The 23,448-nt window shown below is 50.9% G+C and overlaps 2 protein-coding genes and 1 non-coding gene across 3 annotated transcripts; 1 reads left to right on the forward strand and 2 right to left on the reverse strand.

The window, feature by feature from the left end:
• Positions 1 to 237: 237 nt before the first annotated feature.
• Positions 238 to 4,522, forward strand: CE1H17orf97 (chromosome E1 C17orf97 homolog). The gene is given in 3 exon segments (XM_045490497.1): positions 238 to 325; positions 328 to 555; positions 3,224 to 4,522. Coding segments are annotated over 3 exon segments (762 nt in total). The 5' UTR covers positions 238 to 252; the 3' UTR covers positions 3,685 to 4,522.
• An 8,360-nt stretch (positions 4,523 to 12,882) lies between these two features.
• Positions 12,883 to 18,891, reverse strand: RFLNB (refilin B). The gene is made up of 3 exons (XM_045490498.1): positions 18,538 to 18,891; positions 15,689 to 15,798; positions 12,883 to 13,853 (listed from the first exon to the last, which is right to left on the reverse strand). Exons 1-3 carry the CDS (start codon positions 18,751 to 18,753, stop codon positions 13,523 to 13,525), a joined length of 657 nt encoding a protein of 218 aa, XP_045346454.1. The 5' UTR covers positions 18,754 to 18,891; the 3' UTR covers positions 12,883 to 13,522.
• On the reverse strand, positions 14,458 to 14,530 carry TRNAK-CUU. The gene has a single exon. It is a non-coding gene; the product is annotated as a tRNA-Lys (tRNA).
• Positions 18,892 to 23,448: the final 4,557 nt, after the last annotated feature.

Here is a 23,448-nt window from a genome sequence, read left to right on the forward strand (position 1 = left end):
GCCCAGGGGGACGTACCGAGACTGGAAGCTGGGAGATAAAAATTTAGTAGACAACCAACAGCATTTTAAAAGGCACAGAAGTGAACGTGTGCGTCAGCCCAAGCTTTAGAATCTCTCTCCACCTCCCGGACTCAACCGCGGACGGGGCCAAGGTCTCACACAGACTGAAAGGCGCATGCGCACGCCTACTCCCATGGGCGGCCCCTGGGCGGCAGCTTCCTGCTTGCGCACGCGCGATGTGCGGCGGTCGCCATGGAGACGCGTGGCCCTGGGCTGGCGCTTAGCTCCTGCGGCCGCGGGTCTTGGGCTGCCCCAGGCGCAGGTGGCGGCCGGGAGGGCGGATGGACTGCCGCGGTGGGGCCCGGGCATCCGGGTACGGCGAAGAGGGCAAGGACGACGACGAGGAGGAGGAGGAGGAGGAGCGAGAGGGTGACACTGCGAGCTCGCAGAGGGCCAAACTGCCCCCCATAGCAGGCAACGCCTTAGAACTGAGCAAACAGAAGGTGAAGAAGAAAAGGAAGAAGAAGAAGACGAAAGGGTCCGGCAAGGGGGACGGTAAGAGGCGCAGCTAGCGCGGCAGCCTCAGCTCCCGTGCCAGTTTCTTTCTTCCTTTCTTTTTTAAAAATGTTTTAATTTACATGTATTTATTTTTGAGAGACAGAATGAGACAGAGCATGAGCGGAGGAGGGGCAGGGAGAGGAGACACAGAATCTGAAGCAGGTTCCAGGCTCTGAGCTGACAGCACAGAGCCTGATGTGGGGCTCGAATCCACCAACCTCCAACCTCGGAGATCATGACCTGAGCCGAAGTCAGACACTTCACCGACTGAGCCACCCAGGCGCCCCTCCCATGCCAGGGTTTCTTCTCCAAGGTCACCTCTCCCCACTCCTCACAGAGATCCCTCATCGACTTGCAGGACCACTTCAGACCAGAAACAGAAACTCGCCAGTCCCAAACAGAGGTCCTCCCACTTAACGCAACACAGTGATGCCCCAGCCCCACCCATAAAAACCATAGGTGTCCACAGAGACCCCAAATCCTGCATGGAGAATTCTCTACAGCCTTGGAGACCCTCTACCCCACAGAGATCCCCCACATAGCAGCATTATTCCCACAGAGGGTCCCAGCTCCACACAGCAACTCAGCTTTGCACGGACACCCTCTCAATTTCCTAATCCCTCAGCTGGAACTCAGAATCTTAAATATCCCCGCCTTGCCCACAGAAATTTCAAGCCCTCCTGCAGAGATCCCCTCATCTTCACACACACACACACACACTTTCCCCAATCCTAAAATACTAAGACGCTAGTGACCAACATGCTCAGAAACGCAGGCTTTTGCCTTCTGTCTCATGTGCTCAGGACACCTGCCCTAGATGTTAGACATCCTATAAATACATATAAAGTATCTTTACTGCACAGACTGTCTTCTGCCCCCCCCCCCCCGCCCTTTGCCAGGGCCAGCCATCAGCCACACACACACCATCACACTAGTCACTGCTACATACTCTTATACTCCCCAATACCCTCAACAACAACCCCCTTATATCATTATAGTCACCAAATAAAACTCAAGTACAGATACCCCATCAGGCACAGCCTTTCCCAGTCTACACATACACATGGGTCCTCTGCTACACACACACACATTCATAAACCCCACCCCACCCCAGACACTTCCTGCACGCATGTGACTCTACGCCCTCAGGTTCTCCAGCTTTATGGACACCTCACATACATACACACAGCAACACATGCCAGAATCCCACGGGCTACCTGTATCTCACAAATTTCCTCTCCCAGAACCGCCCATCCCCCCCGATTTCTCAACAGAGGCACTGAGCACCCACTTTATGGAGAGTGCAACCGTGACGTGGAATGCACCTGCCTTTGTCACTTGTGTGGTCCCCCTCTGGGGACCGTCCTTGATCCTGGCACAGCAGCCCTGACCTGCAGGATGGTTAGTCCCTGGTTCAAGTTCCTGGGCCCTGGCCCGTTGGCCTGCAGAGCTGGTACCCCCTGGCAAGCTGGGGGCAGAAGGAGCGGCAGCCTTCCCCATGTCATCCTTGTATTTGGGGGAGGGAGCCACGGGAAGATTATAATGGCTCCTGCGGGTGGAATCTTCACAGAAAGGCAAGAAAGAAATTCTGGAGTTTAGGTCCAAAAGCCCCATGTGTATCTCCAAAACCAAACTGGGAAACTTCTTGTCTTTTTGGCTTCGCTTCTGACTCGAGACGTTGTAATGGCATGTAACTCATACTGTCAGCAGGGGACACCGAGTTGTTTTTGGGGAGTAGGAAGATACAGAAATGCCCAGACAGGATTTTTTTTTCTTATTTTCTCTTGTTTTGGGAGGGATTTCTGTCTCCCCAAAAGTAGAAGGATGAGCTGATCAAAGAGCCATAACTTACAGTATTTTATATGAGTATTCTACAATTCAGAAATGCTATTAATATAAGAAATATCAGCACAAGCCACGAAGCAGAAGTATTTCCCGGCTTGGCATAATACTGCTTTCCACAATCAGATGTAGGGAGCGTCTCTGTTGTTCTCATTTCTCCCATCATGAAGAAGTCTGCACTAGGGGTAGAGACTCCTGGAAGCGGAAGGTACCTCGATGTGCACGTGGAGCATGGTGGAAAGAACAGGGCACTGGGAGTCAGGCCTGTGTTCAAATCCTGGTCCTGCCACTCACTATGTGACGTTGCTTGAGTTAGACTTTTTTTTCTTATTTATTTATTTATTTATTTAGAGAAAGAGCACGAGTAGGGGAGGGGCAGAGAGAGAGAGGGAGAGAGAGAATCCCGAGCAGGCTCCGTGCCCTCAGCACAGAGCCCGGTACAGGGCTCGAACTCACAAACCATGAGATCATGACCAGAGCCAAATCAAGGGTCGAACGCTTAACGGACTGAGCCACCCAGGTGCCCCCGTTAAGACTTCTGGAGTTTCAGTTTCCTCAGCTGGAAAATAGGGCTGATAGACTTTATCCAGAGGACCTGGCCTACAGTATGTGCTCAATAAATGGTTCCTCCTCCCCGCAAAATGACCTGACGGAAAGCATAGAGCCAGTGCGTGTGTACAGGCTGGTGGGCTTGGCTAGCTGATCTCTAGGTCCCCAGGGGCCTCCACCCCCTCACATCTTTGGTGACTCGGGCATCGCAACCGAGCAGGCGGAGGGCAGGCAGCAGGCTGACAGTCGCTAACACCTTTCATCTGCTCAGCAGATAAACATCAGAGTCGAGGCCTGAAGAATCAGCAGCTGTCCTCGTCCTTCCATGACATCTTAGGTCCCCGCAAAGATCCCGGCCCGAGGCCAGAGCGCAAGCAGGACAAAGCTGAAAGCAAGCCCACGCCCCCTTACTCCTCCACTCGAAGTCTCCACTCTGTCGCTGAAATAGAAAAGCACCTCACCAAGCAGGTCAACGAAAGCCTGCGTTGGGATGGAATTCTCGCCGACCCGGAGGCAGAGAAAGAAAGGATTCGCATATATAAACTGAACCGGAGGAAGCGGTACCAGCTCTTGGCCCTGAAGGGCCTCCACCCTGACCCGTGCGCCAAGGAGGACCCGGAAAGCCGGCCCTACCTCCCGGAGACAGACAGTGGCCCCGACGGCAGGAAGGCCCACCACCCCGATCCCTTCTTCCGAGGCACCGTCACACATTCTGACCTGGCTCTGCCAGAGTGACCATCCACCCCTGACACCGACCGGCTTGCGCTTTGTCCTCCCCACAGGTTTACCCATTAGAAAAGAATAATAAAAAGAAATCGGACCTCCGTCGGAAGGAAGCGGATGTCTGGTGTGTGGGGCGGGTCGGCCTCTCTCCTTCCACCAGGGCATCCGAATCGCCCGGGGGAACCGCAGTCCCTTAACCTCCGCAGTGTAATGGACAGAGCTGCTTCAGGATTTTTTGTTTCTTTCTCAGACAAGTTGGCATCTCTTTCTTACTTAATTTCTCGTCGCAGATGTCTGTCATCTTCCCCTCAGAAAGAGAAAGTGTGTAGATGATCTCAGTTCTAAATCTTAAGCTAATTTAACGGGTAAAACACAGCATGCTTCTCTGGGCCGGAGAAAAGTGCCTCAAATATCCTGGAGCCTTTTTTTTTTTTTTTTTTTTTTTTTTTAAATTACACACGCTCCCTTCCCTGATGTGGTTGTCAAAATAACTGAGTTCCAGAACTCCAACCCTGGGAGATAATTATGAGAAGTCTCAAAAGGAATATTGCTTCTCTTCTAAATATGGTCCTCCCAGAGAGCAAATTGCTGGTTGCCAGAGGGGAAGGGGTGGGGGCACGGCGGAAATGGGTAAAGGGGCCCAACTGCTCAGTGATGGATGGTAAGCACACTTGTGGTGGTGATCACTTTGTAGTGTGGGCAAATACTGAATTATAATGTACACCTGGAACGCCGTAATGTTATATACCAATTTTACCTCACTTAAAAAATATATATATATTGTCCTCTAATCCCTTAAAACGGGATTTTAAGCAAAGTTCTGGAGGATTAAAAAGACCTTACTATGCTACTTGTCCTAAATTAATATCCTTCCCTCGCACGAGTATTTATTGAGTGAGGGCCATGTGTTGGGTTAGTTTGGGTTTTCCAGAAGCAGACCCCGAGACAAAGACCCAAATGCAACTAGATTATTTGGGGGGTAAAGGAAAGGTCAGTAGAGAAGGCACAGGAGGGAAAGACCATCAGTCCAGGGACACTGTTAAACCAGTTTCCATACTGGGTAACTGGAGCTTATCCAGCCCGAGAGTGAGGGAGCTGGGCTGTTATACTGCCCATAGGCATTGGCTGAGGTGTGGTGCTGGGGGGGGGGGGGGGTGTTAATTTCCTGTCATTTCCAGCCTGCCAAACGTGTGGGCCTTGAGGCCTACTTCCGTTGGGGGCACGGGGATCACCCTCAGGCACAAAGATGCAGCCCTCGCGAGGGGTCCAAAGGATAGGGTAGTTTCTATGCAGCATAGTGTAGGGCCCAAGAGGGTCAGAGCGGAGGTCTAAGATCAGGTCCCTGCCTTCTGAGGAATTAAAGACCTGCAGTGTACTCAGGAAAAGTTGAAAGCCAATACAAAACATCACAATGCCTTTTTGAAAGTTAAGCACAAGTGGTCATCTTGGTCCCTGTTAGCCCCAGCTGACCGAGCAGCCTTCTTCCTGCCTTAAACGGCTGCTTACAGAGTTTTCACGTTTGGAAGAGGCCTGTCCTCCCCTGGAGAGCCCCCCTGGCAGGGGCCCTCGAGCAGACAGCAATGGCCCTCTCTGCGTGGCCATCCAGGTTGAAGGGCAACCATGGAATCACGTGAAGGGAACATGGGCTTTGGCGCGGCCCCAAGGGGAGGAGGACAGGGGACGTGTGTTAATGCTCAGCCACAGGACCTTGCCCGACACCCCAGTGCTCAAGGTGAAGACAGCAGAGGGTGGAAAGCTGGGCTGCACCTCCCGTGGTCTTCGGGTCAGCCACAGTGTGCCTGAGGGAGTGCGGCGCACGGAAGGGTCTGTGGCCTCAGGATGTCTTGGTCGCTTTGCGTTAGAGCTTTCTTTCCGTGGGTGGTGACAGTGGGGACGGCCTGTGGTCACCTTTCTGCTATGAGACAGTCTGGCATAGTGGTGGAAATGATGAGTTCTGACGTCAGAGCTGAATTTCTCTCTTTCCCACTATATGTGCGGGCTGTGTCACCTCGGGCACACGGAATGGCCTCTCCAAGCATGAGTCACCGTATCTGGAAAGAGGGACGCAGATACCTACCTCAGTGCCGTGAGAATCACATGCGATAATTACGTAGGGCATTTGGCATAGCGCCTCGCCCCCTGGGAAGCACGCAATCCATAGTAGGAGTTTTGGCGATGATGTTTTGGGCCGGGGTAACTCCGCAGCTGTTGGAGAGACCGGCCTGGTGCTGGTGTAGAGCTCACCTCATCAAAGGGCGAGCTTCACAAAGAAATGGGGATTCAGTGGCTGGCCAATTCAAAGAAGCCACAAAACAAATTCCTGGGGTGCAGCCAAGAGGGAATGTGGGAGGAGTGAAGCCAGGGTCTCAGAGTCTGGTGTTTGGGGGGCCTTGGGGCCGAACAAAAAAGTGCCTACTTGGAACTTGGAACCTTTTTATTACGAAGTGGTTTTCCATCTTGTGAATATACGCCACAGACATTTCAGTCACTGTGAAATGGACACATTGCAGTTACCTTATATGGCTCTTGTGAATAAAACTGTCATGAGTGTGCTCCTTTTTGGACATGTTTTCATTTCTCTTGGATAACTATCTCCTGGTATTTCGTTGTGGTTTTATTTGGCATTTCCCTGACATCTAATGATGTTGAACACCTTTTCGTGTGCTCATTTCGCATCCACGTATCTGCCTTTGTGAAGTGTCTGTTCAAGTCCCTTGCCCATTTAAAAAATATGTATGTATTTTTAATGTTTATTTTTGAGAGAGAGAGAGAGAGAGCGTGTGAGCAGGGGAAGGGCAGAGAGAGAAAGAGAGAGAATCCCAAGCAGGCTCCACACTGCCAGTGCAGAGCCCGACGTGGGGCTTGAACCCACAAACCGTGAGATCATGACCTGAGCTGAAATCAAGAGTTGGATGCTCAGCCGACTGAACCATCCAAGTGCCCCCATCGCCCATTTTTAATAGGGTTGTTCATCTTTCAATGTTGACTTGTAGGAGCTCTTTGTATATTCTGGATATAAATCCTTTGTCAGATGTAAATTTTTTTTTTTGTCTGGATTACCTTTTATTTTATTTTTTTTTCAACGTTTATTTATTTTTGGGGGGACAGAGAGAGACAGAGCATGAACGGGGGAGGGGCAGAGAGAGAGGGAGACACAGAATCGGAAACAGGCTCCAGGCTCTGAGCCATCAGCCCAGAGGCTGATGCGGGGCTCGAACCCACGGACCGCGAGATCGGACCGCGAGATCGTGACCTGGCTGAAGTCGGACGCTTAACCGACTGCGCCACCCAGGCGCCCCTACCTTTTATTTTCTTAAAGGAGTCTTTGAAGAACAGAAGTTTATATATATAGAGTTTGATGTATCTTTTCTTCAGATTTTGTATTTCATTGTGTCAATTTGGTAAGATAAGTTTGTCAAAGGAATTTCCCCTTTTTAACTAAGCTGTCAAATTCATTGGCATAAAGTTGTTCCTAATATTACCTTAGTATACTTTTGGTGCCTGTGAGATCTGTATGCAAATCATGGCATTGGTAATTTGTGCTATTTCTCGATCAATCTACGAGTGGGAACTGCCCCACACAGTTACTGATAATTGGGGTTACTGCAGGGTCCCCTTTTTGTTCTTTTAGCCTGCTGACACCTGTGTGATCAATCCTCTGTATGAAATCCCCTCTGCTGGAAATATCTAGTATGATTTGGGCCTTGCTGACTGGACTCTGATTGTCATACATGGTTTATACCAGCATTTCTTAAAGTGCATTTCAAAAAACATTAGTGCTATGTTTTTTAGTCCTTCATTAGTCCATGAAATGCTCATGGGTCCTCTGGTCCAATGAGTTTAGAATATTCTACAAACTAGATTTTCCCTATTGAAGATTCTCCATCCACATTAACATATTAAAGGCTAGGGTAGTTTATTGCACAGCAAATATTTACTCCTCCCACATTCATGGGGGAAGTATGGTTCCCTGACCCACTGATGTGAGGTTTGACCATGCAACTTGCTTTGGCCAATAGAACATGCATGGAAGTGACTGGGTGGCAGTTCCTAGTGCAAACTTTAAGAGGTTTTGTATGTTTCTACTTGCTCCTCTGGGATCTTTCGACCTCTTGCATGAGAAGAATGTGCCCCAGATAATCTCTCTAGCCTGCTTCAGAGACAAGTGAAATGAACCTGAACTCAACATCTGACCTTGGGCAGAACTGCCCTATCAGGCCTATAAACTTTTACACAAGAAATTAATGCTGCTGTGTGCCACTGTGATTTTGTGGCTGGTAAGCAGCAAAAGCTGACTAGTGCAGGTGTTCTAAACACTAGCGGTTTTGTTTTGTTTTGATATTTATTTATTTTTGAGACAGAGAGAGACAGAGTGCTAGTGGGGGAGGGGCGGAGAGAGAGGGAGACACAGAATCCGAAACAGGCTCCAGGCTCTGAGCTCTCAGCACAGAGCCTGATGAAGGGCTCAAACCCATGAATCGTGAAACCATGACCTGAGCCGAAGTCAGGCGCTTAACCAACTGAGCCACCCAGGTGCCCCACTAATGTGGGTGTTCTAAAGAGCCCTGCAATGAACATATTTGGCATTTTCAGCTTTTCATTTTCCCAAACTTACTTTTTTTTAATGTTTAATTCATTTATTTTGAGAGAGAGAGAGCAGTAGAGGGGCAGAGAGAGACAGAGAGAAAGAATCCTAAGCAGGCTCCATGCTGTCAGCATTGACAAGAGCCCAGTGTGGGACTCGATCTCATGAACTGTGAGATGATGACCTGAGCTGAAGCCAAGAGTTGGACGCTTAACTGACTGAGCCACCCAGCACGCCTTCCCAAACTTATTTGATCACAGAACCTCCTTTTGGTCCATAGAAAGAACTCTGGGAAGTAGTGTTATGCACAAAACACTTTGTAGTGATTATACTCTAAAACAAAATTATTAGAATTTAATTTTGAGGGTCACCTGGGTGGCTCAGTCAGTTAAAGTGTCTAACTTCGGCTCAGGTCACGATCTCACAGTTCACGGGTATGAGCCCCGCGTCGGGCTCTGTGATGACAGCTCAGAGCCTGGAGCCTGCTTCAGATTCTGTGTCTCCCTCTCTCTCTGTCCCTCCCCTGCTCGCACTCTGCCTCTCTCTCTCTCTCAAAAATAAATAAAACATTAAAAAATTTTTGAAAAGAGGCGTTTTTTTGTTTTTTTTTTTTTTTTTTGCAATATGATTTGTTACCTAATCAATAAGGTCATTCATTTTTTGCATTTCTGGGAAGTATACCAAAAAGACTTCCTAAGATTTATCATATTATTAGGGGTGCCTGGGTGACTCAGTCGGTTAAGCATCTGACTCTTGGTTTTGGCTCAGGTCATGATCTCACAGTTTCGTGAGTTTGAGCCCCACATTGGGCTCTGTGCTCTCTCTCTCTCTCTCTCTCTGCCCCTCCCCTGCTCACGCTGTCTCTGTCTGTCTCAAAAACAATAAAGTAAAAAAAAAAAAAAAAAAGATTTATCATATTGTTAATTACACCTACTACTTTTTCTCTTGAGATACCAGCTTAATCTGATATTCTCAGAAAGATACTTTTAGAGGGAAAAGTGAAATATTAGTTTCAACATGTATTTGCTTCTCTCCACACACACACACACACACACACGTACACAATTATAGCTTTAATCTTACACACTTTAAATGTTTTTCTAACAAAACCTTGAAACTGCTATTAGCTCATTCATTTTATGGGAAATTTACACTATATAACCTAAGTGGCAATATCAGTTCTTGTTGTCATCCCTACCAGCCAAATTAGACTTCATTTCTGTTAAAAAGAGACTGGCTTTAAATATATATACGTATGATAATATAGAAATGATAACATGCATTCCTGGGACATACTTGAGTTGTAACTCGAGGACTAACAGATAAGGCACAGAGCCTTGCCGTGAATTTGACACTTGAATGAAATAATACGCCTTCACATTTCTTATCAACTCTCTTCTTATCAACACTTTGCCCACAGGGACTTTCCTTCAGGGAAGGCAACAGTCTGAGATTGAAGAGACTGTGGGTATTAAATGAATAGTGTTATCACTTCAACTGCCTCACTTTATGAGACGTCGGAAGGAAGAACTTCCCAACACAGGCCAATCTTGCTTCTGCTACCATACTTCGTTCTTGACGAAATTATGTGTAGTACAATGACAGACATGAATCCCTCCAGTGGGGTTTTGGTGCCCCGATACCGAGGTTTCTGTCCCTTTGTCTAGTGCCTATGGGTTTTTCCAACCCAGAGCAACATCCCACCATAAAATTAAGATGTGTTAGACTAACACACGTATTTCTTCTGCAATATGGGAGAGAGGCAATTTGAAAGGGGAGGTGGGGAGGAAGGACTGGCCCAGTCACAGCTGCAGGGCAGATGGGTTTCAGGAAAGAGTACACATTGAATCTGGGAACAAATTCTTTAAAACTGCGTGTGCCGAGGGGTCCCTGTGAAATCTTCTTGTACGCCTAGGGGAATGCATACTCCCGACAGAAATGTGATATGATTAAAGCACAATCACGTCTTAAAATTTCTCAAGTTGAGGAGCTGTTCTTCTCACGTTTCTTCACCAAAACATTACAATTTTACTGTGAAAAAAGAGAGGCATCTCTAAGTTTTGTTTCTTTAAAGATAATTTATTGTTAAATGAAGAAGTCACAAAGCAAAATGGAATGGGACAGATGTCAAGATAAATTGAAAACGTAGTTTTTGTCAAATGCTCTTCTGGATCTCCTAAGGTTAGAAACAGGAAAAGAGTTGAATGAAAAGGTAATCGTTCTTTTTAACAGGTCTGAATTTGAAAAGAAAACAACTTTTGTCCGAAAATACAAATCCGCTTTATTACATGAAAGCTATAAGTTAAGAGACTGAGAAAAAAGAGTTTGTTTTTTTTTTTTTTTTTAAGTAGGCTCCACGCCCAACATGGGGCTCAAATTCACGACCCTGAGATCAAGAGTCGCGTGCTCTTCCTACTGAGCCAGCCAGGTGCCCCAAAGACTTTTTACTTAGTAAGTAAACTGTATCTCTCAGATATGCTTAGGAATGTTTGGTTTTAATGAGCAAGTTTTAGAAATCATTGCTTCCACCTTGTAAACTAACACAAATCCACCAAAGATCAACGTCATTTATTCACCAAAGTGTCCCATCACATCTTCATATGCTTCCTTTCTTGCAACTTGCAGAAAGCAGGTATGAAGAAAAAGAGAAGCTAAGAAAGATCTACAGTTGGTTCCCTAGTGAATAACTTAAAACCTGCTTTTCCGTTTGTATTACACATTCACAATCGATCCCTTCTACTTACTTTACTGATACGTTTCAGATTCTCTCCGCACCTAGAATGATTTTCCCGAACTTAACCCAACCCCCAAAACAAACACATCTCGTATGGACATCTCAAAGCGCGGCTGTGCTCAAAGGCTGTGTTCTCCCACATGTCTCTCCTGCCATGCTGTCCACAGTACTGTTCTGAGCGCATTCAAGTGTCCCCACCGGGCCAGAGCAAAGCCTTGGGAATTCTCTTTTTTTTTTTTATTTTTTTTTTCAACGTTTATTTATTTTTGGGACAGAGAGAGACAGAGCATTAACGGGGGAGGGGCAGAGAGAGAGGGAGACACAGAATCGGAAACAGGCTCCAGGCTCTGAGCCATCAGCCCAGAGCCCGACGCGGGGCTCGAACTCACGGACCGCGAGATCGTGACCTGGGTGAAGTCGGCCGCTTAACTGACTGCGCCACCCAGGCGCCCCGGGAATTCTCTTAACATCACTTAAAAATCACATTTACCACTTGTCTTCAATGATAAGATTATGAAATCAGAGAGGAAAACTCGTGTTTGTCAAGAAATGCCAGGTAAGTTTCCAAAAGCAGACGGCACTTGTTACTCTGCATGACGGAGCGGGGTGTGGAATCCCAGGGGGCCCCTTCACGGGTTCCGGCTCAACTTCGCTACGGCACACTCAGGACCATGGACCCGACCACGGGTTCCACCGAGAGATGTGTCCAAACAGGGGCACGACAGACCAAACATTGTTAAAGCTGAAGAGGACACCGGACAGACTGGCTTGAGAGGCTTCCAATAACGTTAAAGGAGAGTGATTATCAGCACACCTGCTCTCCTCAGAACAAAGGTCCCTGCTGTGGCTCCAGGGTACTTACAGAGCTGTCAATTTCGCTCTCAGGACACACAGAAACCATCAACAGAAACCCAAAGATACAGTGGGAATCCGGATTTACGATACCCTATAACCCTCGAGCACATGAGAGAATGTGGTTGTATTCAAAGGAAATATCCGTGGAATGTTCTTTCCAATAGCGGAAGAGAAAAAGCCATCTGCCACCTTCTTCACTCAAAAACCTCAGGGAGAGGCAGGAAGAAGTACACGCTGAGGCAGGGAGGAGGCAGGGTGGGCAGGGAGCCGAAGCCAGAGACAGCCTGGCCCACTGCACCCTCCGGCCCATCGGCCATTTCTGCTTCTGAGGCCAGTTCAGCCGAATTCACGAAGTGTCTTCCGTCCTCGCCGAATGCCCTGATTGTCACTTACACTAAAATAAGCACTTTCGAGAAATATGTACCATCGCGACAGTGCCCGGGTTTTGGAGTTTGACCTGTGACATTAACCCCTATCCTGAAGTCACCCTTCCTTCACCCGGAGGGGGGATGGACTGATTTTCTTGCTTTTGGGCTTAGACCTAAGGCACTGGTGGAATTCTCTGCAGTGTGGACGCCGTCAGTCAAAGTCTGAAAAGCAGTTGACCCAGGATCCCTGGAGAGGACAACCATCCTGATGAAACAGATTACCAGAAACATCTACCTCTGTCCCCTCCCAGACAGCGGCAAGTCTTAGGTGTGGCCATCCATTCCCACCGTGAGCAAAACTCCCTCGTGGAATCCCCAAAAGTAGTTTCCCTAAGCATTCTTTAAAAATGCTGTTTCTCTCAAAGGGCCCTCTGCTATGTTTTGCCTTATGAAAAAAATAGGAAAGTATGTGGAAACCCCAAAATACATATCAGGAGAGTTACACAAGCCTGTGGACACATTACCAGATGCCAAGGGTTCAAGGCGCTTTGCCAGAGCCCAAGCTTGGAACTAATGGGTGGAAGGAATAAGAACAAAGCCGTTGCTCTCAAAGTGGCCAGTTTGACCTGACTCTCCTGAAGAGGTGGGAACAGGGTAACAGGGTGAAACTTTCTTTCTTTCTTTCTTTCTTTCTTTCTTTCTTTCTTTCTTTCTTTCTTTCAGGCAACTTATACTGTGGTTTGGGGTTTTTTGATATCATGAAAAAGATTTCGAGAATTCCGAGAGTTTTGGTGAACAGGAAATACAAATGGAAATGGAAAAAAAATATGGCATGAAGCTCGGCTCTCCACAGATTGAACCCATATGGATGTCACAGCTCACTGAATTAGCACCGCTTTCAGGGAAGACACCTCAGGCTGAAATGTCTCCAAACTCACTTTTTCCGTCCCAGAGGCTTTCTCCACGGTCTTCCTCAGGCCAGCTGACCAATAGAAGAAGAGCTCGCTCCTCCCTCCCTATTTCAAACTGGGGCCGTTTTCCTTTTGCTTCAGTTGGCTTCCTGTTTTCTCATCAGATTGAGACTTTGGGGAAACCAGGCAGCAGCAAACTAACAATATACTCCTTTTGAAAACAATTTGACCATTTGTATAAGCCAAATTCTCTCAATGGTTCTAATACGATGCCGTGACATTTTTTTCCTTCCCCGGGGCTGGGCTTAGAGGTGTCTCTAGGTCAGACTCCTCCGGGGCACGAGCCAGGAGCCACACTCGAGGGCAACAGAAGAGTCCAACCCCACCCAGGCTTGAGTCAGCACTCGTCCGAGAGGCAATCACTGCCCAGGAGCTCTGTGGCTTCGAGCTCCACGCTGGACAGGAATCTCCTCAGTGTCTTGCGGCAGTTGTAATCCAGAGTGGTGGTGTAGACGGTCTTGGGGTACTTGGGGTAGACGATGGTGGTGCTGAGGAAGCGGGTGGGCTTGTGGCGGGGTTCGAAGCGCACCTCGGCCTTATAGTTGCGCCACGTGCAGTTGGGGATGCAGGTGACTGTCTGGCTGCAGGAGGTCACTGCCAGGCCCAGGGGCAGGTGGACATCGTCAACGAAGTGCCTCTCTGAGTCGTACTTGACCGAGGAAGTGTACCTGGGAGGGAGATATAAGGCAGCACGAAGCCGTTCCCCTTGAGCTTGGGGCTCAGGGGTCCCTACCGTGACCTTGCTCCTCTCGTGTGGTGCAAACCTTGAGATGTGGCTACTCTGGCCACAAGCAGCAAGGAGCTGAAGCACTTACTGTGTGGTACAGTTCTAAGCACTTCACTTCCAGGATCTAATTTAACTGAACCAACTACCCTGGGAGAGAAAACGGAGGTGCAGAGGTCAAGGTCACAGTGGGAGTGAGTAGTGGGGCTGGGGTTTACATGTAGGTGTGCAAGATCCCAAAGTTTACCCTGCACGCACTATTTCCCTTTGCGGGCCGCAGCCCCTGGAGTCCAAGAGTTTTGGTGAATTTAAGCTAGGAGAGCTTGGTCACCTTACTTCCCCAAGCCTTGGTTCCTCTTTCTGCAAAAGGTGCCCAATAAGAACGGAGCAGAGTATTAACACGCAGCAAGTGCTGTTGGTGGTATAACAAGGTGGATTCTACCTTTACTAGGGGTAAATGGTTTGTATTCTCTGTCCCCTGAAGTCACCATCAGCTCGCTTGCTTGCTTTATTCCTTCCTTCCTTTCTTTTTTTTAATGCCAGCTTTATGCCCAGCGAGGGGCTTGAACTCACATCCCTGAGATCAAGAGTCACACGCTCTACCGACTGAGCCAGCCGGGCACGCCCACCATCAGTTCTTTAATGAGAGGATGACGGAACCCAGGAATCCTGAATGTTGGTTCTGGAAGTTCAGTGATACCAAGTACTTGTACTTGGTCCAAACTTGGCCTTCGGTTTGGAGACCCCCTCAAACCAGAGACTCCGATATCTGACCTTATCAATCAAAGCCAATTACAGTCTTGATTTCTATAAAATAAATTAACATCCATATTCTACTTTTTTTTTTTTTTTTAAGTCCTTCTTTGGTAACTTGGAACCTACCTTTTTTCTTTTCTTTTTTTTTTTTTTTTTTCTTAAATGTAAGCAAAGCATTAGTTCATTTTACTGAGTAATTATGGCAGCTTCATAGATCTTGAAATAAGAATGAGCATCACACAGCATTACCCACACCAGTGCCCCCTACCCACCGGTCAGGGGGTAAGAATTAGCATTCTTTTCAATGGAGAGGATGAAAACACGTATTCTCCTTAGGCAAGTAGGTTAGAGGCTGGTGGAAGCTAATGTCATGAAGTCATGTTCTCATTTTGTTCAAAATACAAGCTCCCCAGGAATAAAGGACTGAACCGCTCACCTCCAAACTGGTGAGCCGCCTTTGTTCCCCATAAAAGGGCCCTTTGTATTAAGGGAACTGAGACTCCAGCAAAAAACCCACCAGCCACCAAAAGTAAAATTCCTTTCTCTGAAAAGACAGATCTTTAACAGAGGCTCTCAGTGAATCTCTGCCCCCAGGTAATCCTGGATGAGATAAATTCCCAAAGGAAGAATGGTACTTTCAGATTGCAAATGAAATTGTAATTGGAGACAAGGTTATTGCACCTTGAGGCAGGGGTGGGGAATGGGGGTGGGGGGAGCAGCTTCTGAAAGAGGAATTATTTTATTACAAAATTGTAAATATCTGATGGTCATGATACACAAAGTGCAAAAAGCAAGGGGCGGACTTTATGTATAACACGATCTTGTTTTTATTTTAAGAGCTGTGTCTATGTATTTAGTTGGTGAGAATACACAAAGAAATCCGAAATGGTACCCAATAAACTATGAAAAGTCTTTGGCACACTTTTGTGGTTAACTCATTTTTTTAAAATAACAAGCATTACTTTCTGGACCAAAACATGAAAAGTGACAAAATCCAATCAGACCAGGACCTGCTATATTTACCTCACTTCTGTCGGTGGTAAGGGGTCAAACTCCACTCCTTCGCCAAAGGACAGGGGGCAGAGCCTTGGCGAGCAGGCGAAGGCCAGGGGGCTGGGGAGAGATGCTGGATTCTGTGAGGATGGAGAAGGCAGTTAGACCACAGGCCACTCTGACGCATCCCCCACAGAGGTCCTGGCTCTGAGCTTCCTGCTGATGGACCCGACTGTGGTCTGTGTCCTCCTCCTGGCAACGATGCCGGAGAAGGGCTGCCCCACAGCACGGGAAGAGCTCTGCATGGGGAGCCAGGAGATCTGGGTCACATCCCATGCCCTGTCACTTTATCTGCACACCAAGGGGATGCCCCTTTCCATCACTGAGGTTTTGTGAAAGGCTGAGGAGCTCAGTGTCACAACCTTGGTCAGACCCTGGGGCTGCTGCGTCATCGCACGGCAAGGCGATGAGAAAACCTCGATGAACTGGGGCCTCACTAACCAGAACCCTCAATGACGTGTCCCCCAACGCTGTCATTGTCTCAGCAATACTTCAGAAAAGGCCAAAACAAAACTAAACTCTACCAGGAATTTTTTCACACTGGAAGATTCCAACTTCCCCGCCGCCTTCTCTGCCTCTGGGACTGCTAGATTTACACCCAACGAAGATGCAGAGATCCATAAACTCACTGGTAAGATGAACACCCCAAAGGGCTCGACCCCACCTTCCACCATTCAGAAAGCAGAGCACGGCATTCCTGGAGGTTAACGGGCTTCTAGCCTGCACCAAGCCCCGAACTTTGATTCATCAAGTAGCCTGAGTAAGGGGGACAGTCCCGTCCTAGACACGGGGGCTAGTTTTCACCCGATTTGACTGGAATTGGGCTTCTGTGTTAAGTGTTCACGGGAAGCAGCCTTTTGGAGTCCTGGGTTTACAAGCGATCTGTCATTTTCTCTGCCTAATTTGAGAGTAGGAGCCACACTCCGGCCAGGATGTGGAGGTGGCAGCCCGGCCCCCACATCTTCCAGGATGGAGAAGGAAGCAGACATTTTTAGAAGGTAGGCTCTAAGACGGTTATCATGTTACCCAGGCAGAGTGTCAAGTGAGGGTGTAGGGTAGAAACACCAAAGTCAAAGGGGACCATGGTAGGTGAGGGAGGGGCAAAGGGTCCAGCTCCTGAACTGGGTGGAGAGCTTAAGAAGCCTTGGCTGGGGGAGGGGCTGTGGTTGGGAACTAAGGTCCGTGGGTGGGGGGAGGAGGGGCAGGGGAAGGTGTGGGCACTGGCTGCTGCAGAGCTGCGGAAACAGCCCCCAAGTGGTGGCAGGGAGGCCTACTCTGTCCCCAGCTCTCCTCAACCCAGGGAGCGCCTTCAGGCAGTGCTGAGGGCGGCAGGACGCAGGATGACGGGGAGTGGAGGTGTTCAACTCTTAACACTCGCACTGCAGCCAGGAATCCACACAAGCACTCAGTTCTCTTGCCCCTGCCTTGCCTTCTCAGCTGCCTCACCCTGCCCACTCAACAGACACTCCCTGAGCACACCCCTTGGCCCAGGTCCAGGCTGGGGACGGTGCACGCAGCAGGAGTTCCAACAGACGCTTGAACAAGGTGCCGCCAGGGAACGGGGACCACGCCACTGATTTGGCCTGGCTCAGGGAAGCATCAAGGAAGGCTTCCCAGAGGAGGTGACAAGTTGAGCTTGGAGGGCCAGCAGAGCTCTGATAGGTCAAAAAGGCAGCTGGGTGTTGGGGGAGGTTGGAGGGGATGGGCTCGGAGGGAAAAAACATGCCAGGTAGAGGGAGCAGCATCAGAGGCACCAATGCATGTATCTGCCTAAGGTCAGGGGTGTGCCAGACAGCAAGGGTTCTGTGCCTTCCAACGGAAATGAGAGAGTACACGGAGGTCTCTGAGACAGGGTCAGTGGGGCAAGAATTCCATGCCCATGAAAGTGCATAGGTCTTTAAGGAACAGCAGGAGCCACTGACAACTCCACCCCCCCCCACCCGGTTGAGGCTGTAAATACCCATCCCCAAGGGGAAGGGAGGGGGGCTGAGAGCCCCACTTTGGGCCTTGGCTCTAGGCAGGATGTGGCTTCCCATGAGCTCTAGGGAAAGGCAATAAACACCACCTGAGTGATTCCTGAGGCAAAAAAGTCTAGGTGTTTTTGCTTTAAATACAAATTTTGAAATAAAAGAAAAGAACTCCTTTTTGAAAGTTTCCTCCCACCCATCTAGAGTCAGACAGGGGTTAGGTGACAGGACAAGGTGGGGGAGGGGACACCAGGAGGCCAGAAGCTCATGGGGTAACTTTTCTCAAAGGCTGTCTTCCACGCCACTGACATGGTCCCCAAAGGCTGCCCGCCCCCTTGCTCCCTGAATCAGGGAGCTGAAGCACACCCTTCTCCCCCAAGACCAGCCAGGAGGAGCCAGGCCCTCGGGAGGCGCGCCCCCCCCCCCCCCCCCCCCCACGTAGGGGCAAAGCCGGGTGGGGGCGGGTGGCGGAGGTGCCAGGCCCGCAGTACGGAGGAGGCTGGGGTTCCTTCTCCGTGTCCCGGGCCCCTCTCCGGCCGGACCCGGGCAGGAATGTGGCCGAGTTGTAGACTCGCAGTCCCGGGGGCCGCCACCCCGAAGAGAGGAGGCGGCGGCGCGCCTCTCCCCGGGCTCCCGCGCCTCCCAGGCGATGACAATTTTCCAGCCACCGGCTCCAGCTGGCCAGGCTCTCGCCGCGCTCCCGCCCCGGGCTCCCGGCGATGGCCACGCCGTCCCGACGGGCGGGTGGCGCCGACAGCGCGCCCCGAGCGGCCGGCGGGGCTGGCCGATGGCCCCTCGGGAACCGGCTGCGGGTGGGATGGGGAGGGAAGGGGCCAGAGCGGAGCCACTCACCGGGGCTGCTGGGGTCGCCACCGCGTCGGGCTCCAGCGTCCCGGGTGCCGGCGCGCGCTCCCCGCCGCTGCCACCGCCCCCGGCCGCCGCGAGACCCCAGTGGCTGGGGCTGGGGCTGGGGGGCAGCCCCGAGTCCGGACTGTCCAGGACGCCGTCGCCCTTCTTCTTCGTGTCCACGAGCTCGGGCACATCCTGCAGGCTCAGCCGGCCCACCATGGCTGTGAGCGCGCCGGGGCCGGGGGCCGGGGGCCGCGGGCAAGCGAGGGGCTCGAGGAGCTCACACGCGGGCCGGGGCCGCTGCCCGCCCGGCCGCCCTCCCTGCCGGCTGCCCGTGCGCCGTCCGGGTCTCGCCGGCAGCCGCGCTCCGGGCCCCGCCCTCCGCCCCGCCCCGCCCCGCCCGGCGCGCGGGGCCCGACCCGCACTGGCCCAGCTGCGAGCCTCGGCGCCAGGGGCCGCTGCGCTCCCGCCTTGCGTCGCCCGCGCGGCGCTCCGCACCGCAGCCCGGCCCGCCCGCAGCTGCGGATCCGGGCGTGCCGGCAGCGCCGGGCGGGCCTCGCAGCGGGAGGAAAGGCGTCCCGGCCCCGACCGGCCCCGCGCCCCGCTACAGGTGCTGGAGCCTGCTCGCCCCAGGCTCCCGATGGCGCCTTGTTCCCTGGCCTTGGCCCCGCAGAGCCCGGCGGGCGCTAGTCCTGGCGGTCGGGGGAGCCAGAGTTGAGTCCCGGCCTGTAGAGAGGCCTGGGGAGCCGGCCGAACCCAGTGAGCAAACAACTGGAAATTATTAATAGTTAATGCTCTTCGTATGGCTCCAGCCGCCTCTTGGCTCAGCAGGGCGGGCTCTCAGTGTGTCTCTGGCTCTCATTTCTGCCCCGGAGGGAAAGAGGACCTACTCCGAGTATCCTCAGGAGATTCGGGGGTGGGGAGACACCACCCCCTGGCCTGGCTGCTCTGCTGAACAGGCTGTGACCACACCAGACAGGGAAATTCTGCAGTGGGCGCGAACCGGAACCTTGAAGGACTTGGACAAGCTCAGCAGGCTGCCCACGGGCTGTCCGGGGGGTCGGGGGCTCTCCGGTGGGGGCCACAGCTTCTCATTCATGGAAGTTCCTTTCTAAAAACCAGATTGGGGGATTGCTCCCTCCTTTGGCTTGACAGAGAGGCCCTGAGTGGGAACTCGTTTCAATAGCTGTCAGCTGTAGCTATTCTCAAATCTAGTGCTTTTGCTCACAGAGACCTCCGTGATTATCAGTTAGGTATTGGAAGCTCTCGCCCCCACCAGCCCCCCTACCCTGGGAGTTTCTGATGGGTGTTTAGCTCAGGGCCTCAAGCAGGAGGTGTGCCTAGACCTAGCTGGCAGGTGCCAGCTCTGGGCAGAGGTGTGTCCTGGCCGGAGGAGAGGCGAGCTCTGTGCATGCCCCACAATGGCAGCCAGTCCGCATCCTGGCAAAAACAAAGGATACTTGTCCTGCCTGGGACCTGTTAAAGTCAGAATCTAAAGTGAGTAGATGTTAGAGGTCTGCTGGCAAACTTCAGCCCTCCTACCTTCCTTACCTCATCATTTTCAGGTAACAGAAAAGGGGCTTGACTCGGTCCAAGTCACATAGCTGGTACAAGGCACCTTGTCTTGGATGGTCCCCAAGGTTTCGTCACTGGAAAAGAAACCTGGCAGGTACCTCTGTACTGGGAGGTCAATCTTTCATTTAGGGCCCGTGGGAATAGATTACAAAGTCAACGGAGCACAGTCTTAGCTCAACGATGGACTGTTAGCAATGGGCCTTGCAAGATGGGCCAAGTATGTGGCTATGTTGATCCCACCATGTGCACACCCCAGACTGCCCTGCCTCAAGTGGGGCATCCCAAAAGGGTTGGCAGTGCCTCTTGGGGTTGTGGCAAGCGTGGGGTGTTGGCAGTAGGAGGACTCAGCGCCCTGGAGGGAACTCACCCCCCAGCATTCCCAGGTAGATCCTAAGAACCCTTCCCTAATCCTGGTCAGGTTAGGAAAGGTGTCCAGGAAGATGGCAGTTGCTCCAAGGAGGTGATGGCCTTCAAGGTCATCGGCCAGGAAGAGGTGGAGTGTGAGACTGTGGAACACTGGCATGTTAGGCCAGTGCCCCAGCTCTCTCCATCAAAGTGTGGTCTGTTGTGGGGAGCTTGGGAGGGGTCTCCACCTGCACCTGCTAAAACCCGGGAGCCCAGCACTGCCACCCTCTGAGGGAAATTCTGAAGCATTTGGATTATCCATATTCTGACAGAAGATCCACAGAGACATCAAAGCTGCCAAAGTGAGCCAGGGGATCTGAACCTCCTGGCTTTGTGGGAGCCAGGCAGATCAGAGTGATGCCTTTGAGGCACCCCTTCCTCCTTGGCTCCAGGGTCATCAAGCAGCTGGCCCAGGATTTCACATAGTCCTCTTGGCCATCAAAGTGGACCCAAGAAGCATCCACACACTGACCTCCATCCTGCCCAAGTTTTGTCTGATCCCCAAGAACAGCTCCTCAAATCTACAGTGGATATCAGGAACTCTTCAAGTAGAGCTCAGTCAGGGCTTTCTGAATCCAGAGGATATCCTTGGCCCTCACCCAGGACAACTACCAAGGAGTTCCCAAAGCATAAGCTGTTGGCCCACCACGGCCTCCTTCCCCACAGAGGCACCCAGCATCGACACACACAAGAAACTGGAGGGGCTTGAAGAGGTATCCAGCTCCGGGTCTGGACACTGATGGAGAAGTAGAGTTGGAGACCAAGGTCCCAGACAGACTCCCGTGAAACAGGTGCACCCTCTCCCAATAAGCTGCACCAAACTCTGACCCTCCATTGGCTCCCAGCCAATCAAAAGACAAAGAGGAAGGACCCAAGGTTTGTACACTCTTGCTAGACTGTCCTTGAAGAGCTTCAAGGTAAGTCCGAGCTGACTGGAAGCCACACGGGGACCAAGGAGAGGGTGGGGAACATCCTGCCTGCACAGGCATCTCCATCGACTCATGGCATTCCTGATGGAGATGAGCAGAGGTTTTCTTACAACAGAAATTATCCAACTTCAACCTGACCACGTGTCCTTCTGGGTGGGAGAGCAGGGGGACTTCCTTTGTAACTCAAAGGGAGCCATGTAGCTCAGACTGGAAATCCGTTGTATTTCCTCTGCCCTGAGCAATGAGTTCATGCTGTAAATGTACTGTGGTCCTTTGGAAGATCCCCACTTCCCTGGGCTCATCATTGTCCTACATCTTATTCCAGATTGCTTTCCACGGGATGTTTCTTTAAAAAATCTCTAACCAAACCTTGGGAGGGATGATGGATTCCACCTTTGCCCCCTCCCGGTCCAGCTTTGAGGCCTTCTTCTGAGGCATAGCTGGGGCACACCTAGAAATCGGGGGGGGGGGAGCTACACGAAACAAAACAAGACCATGGAGCCTGCTTAAGAGTGGACTCTTCTCAAAGCTGTCTTTTCAGAGCGTGCCAGGGCCATTGTCCCCCTGCCTGGTTCACAGAGACCGGTGTCCTCAGAGGACTTGGCTTCTGGCCTGGGGCCTTTCTCAGCAGGGTCTGAGGAAAAAAAGATGCCTAACAATGATGCCAGTCCTGCATTTTCCCTTTTTCTGCACTAAATTAAGCTGATGGCTGAATGGAGTTGAATCAGACAAGAACAGGGCAGGACCCCCACAACTGCTGCTGTTTATTGTTTTGGAACAGCCTGTCTTCAGTAAACCCAGCCAGCCAGAGGATTAAAAACAGCGACGGCTCCAGCATGCTGGCCTGTGCCCCGTGCCCCGTGCCCCCTTGCAGTCCCAGTGCATTGGGCCCTGGAGTTCTGGAATTCACAGAGCAGTGGATTTGCCTCAGTGTTGAATCAGGTCCCCCCTTTCCTTCACATGCACCTGTATCAACCAAAATGCTTTTTTTTTTTTAATTAAACTTTATTTTCATAAGTATTTTGGGACTAAGATTAGAGTTTTCAAAGAACAATGAAAGGGACCTGCCATATTCAATTAAAAAAAAAAAAAAGGAACTGAATAAAAAGATATACTCACAGGAGTGTGTGCACAGGCGTTGGTGAGGATGGTTTATAACCCTGAGCCCTGACACTCACAAAGGTGGTGTGAGCCACATAGAGCCAAGGGACACCCAAGTTCTGGCTTAGCAATTTCAGGTTGAAGTGGGCCTGAGGGAACAGGTCAGTTCCTCTTCTTCTGTTTTTTTTTTTTTTTTTTTAATGTCTTTTTAAATGTTTATTCTTGAGAGAGAGAGAGACAGAGACAGAGCTTGAGCAGGAGACGGGCAGAGAGAGACACACACACAGAATCTGAAGCAGAATCCAGGCTCTGAGCTGTCAGCACAGAGCCGGACATGGGCTCAAACTAACAGAATGTGAGATCATGACCTGAGCTGAAGTTGGATGCTTAACCGCCTGAGCCACCCAGGCACCCCCACCCCCCACCCCCGGCTCAGCTCCTTTTGTGACCTTTCAACTGGGAGACCACCTGGTCAGGTGGGAAGACACCTGGTCCAGCACAGCTGGCGACACTAACCTAGAAACTGCATGCAGCTTGGGATGGAGTCAGGCTGGTGTCCCCTGGGGGGAGAGCCCTGTGACCCCAAATACGACTCCGTCCTTGAGGGCTCCTGATTTGTAAGCTGAGAGCTGTGCTCCCAAATGCTCCCTAGTTACACAGAAAAGGGCCGTGGCCTCTGCAAAATAAAACCCAGATGGGATTTTGCAGAGAGCTGGGGCACATGGCCTCCTTGGACCTGCGTCAATACACTTGCACTTCTGGCTCCATTCTGCGTATTCACACTGGACAGGACTTGCAGCCCAGAAAAAGAGCCCTTAGTTGAGCAATTGAAGTTGAGCCCCTTGGCTCCTTGGCTGAAAGGCATGATAGAAGGGTGTGCTGTCACTGTCCCTGGGCAACAGAT

The sequence above is a fragment of the Leopardus geoffroyi genome, chromosome E1 (genome assembly GCF_018350155.1).
Source record: "Leopardus geoffroyi isolate Oge1 chromosome E1, O.geoffroyi_Oge1_pat1.0, whole genome shotgun sequence".
Classification (NCBI taxonomy): Eukaryota; Metazoa; Chordata; class Mammalia; order Carnivora; family Felidae; genus Leopardus; species Leopardus geoffroyi.

Excerpts from the sequence above, each read along its gene's own strand:
- RFLNB (XM_045490498.1), bottom strand. The coding sequence starts at position 18,753 with ATGGTGGGCCGGCTGAGCCTGCAGGATGTGCCCGAGCTCGTGGACACG. Across the intron at positions 15,799-18,537 it reads TGGCGACCCCAGCAGCCCCG|AATCCAGCATCTCTCCCCAG; the intron begins GTGAGTGGCTCC and ends CCATCCTCACAG. Across the intron at positions 13,854-15,688 it reads TTACCACCGACAGAAGTGAG|GTACACTTCCTCGGTCAAGT; the intron begins GTAAATATAGCA and ends TCTCCCTCCCAG.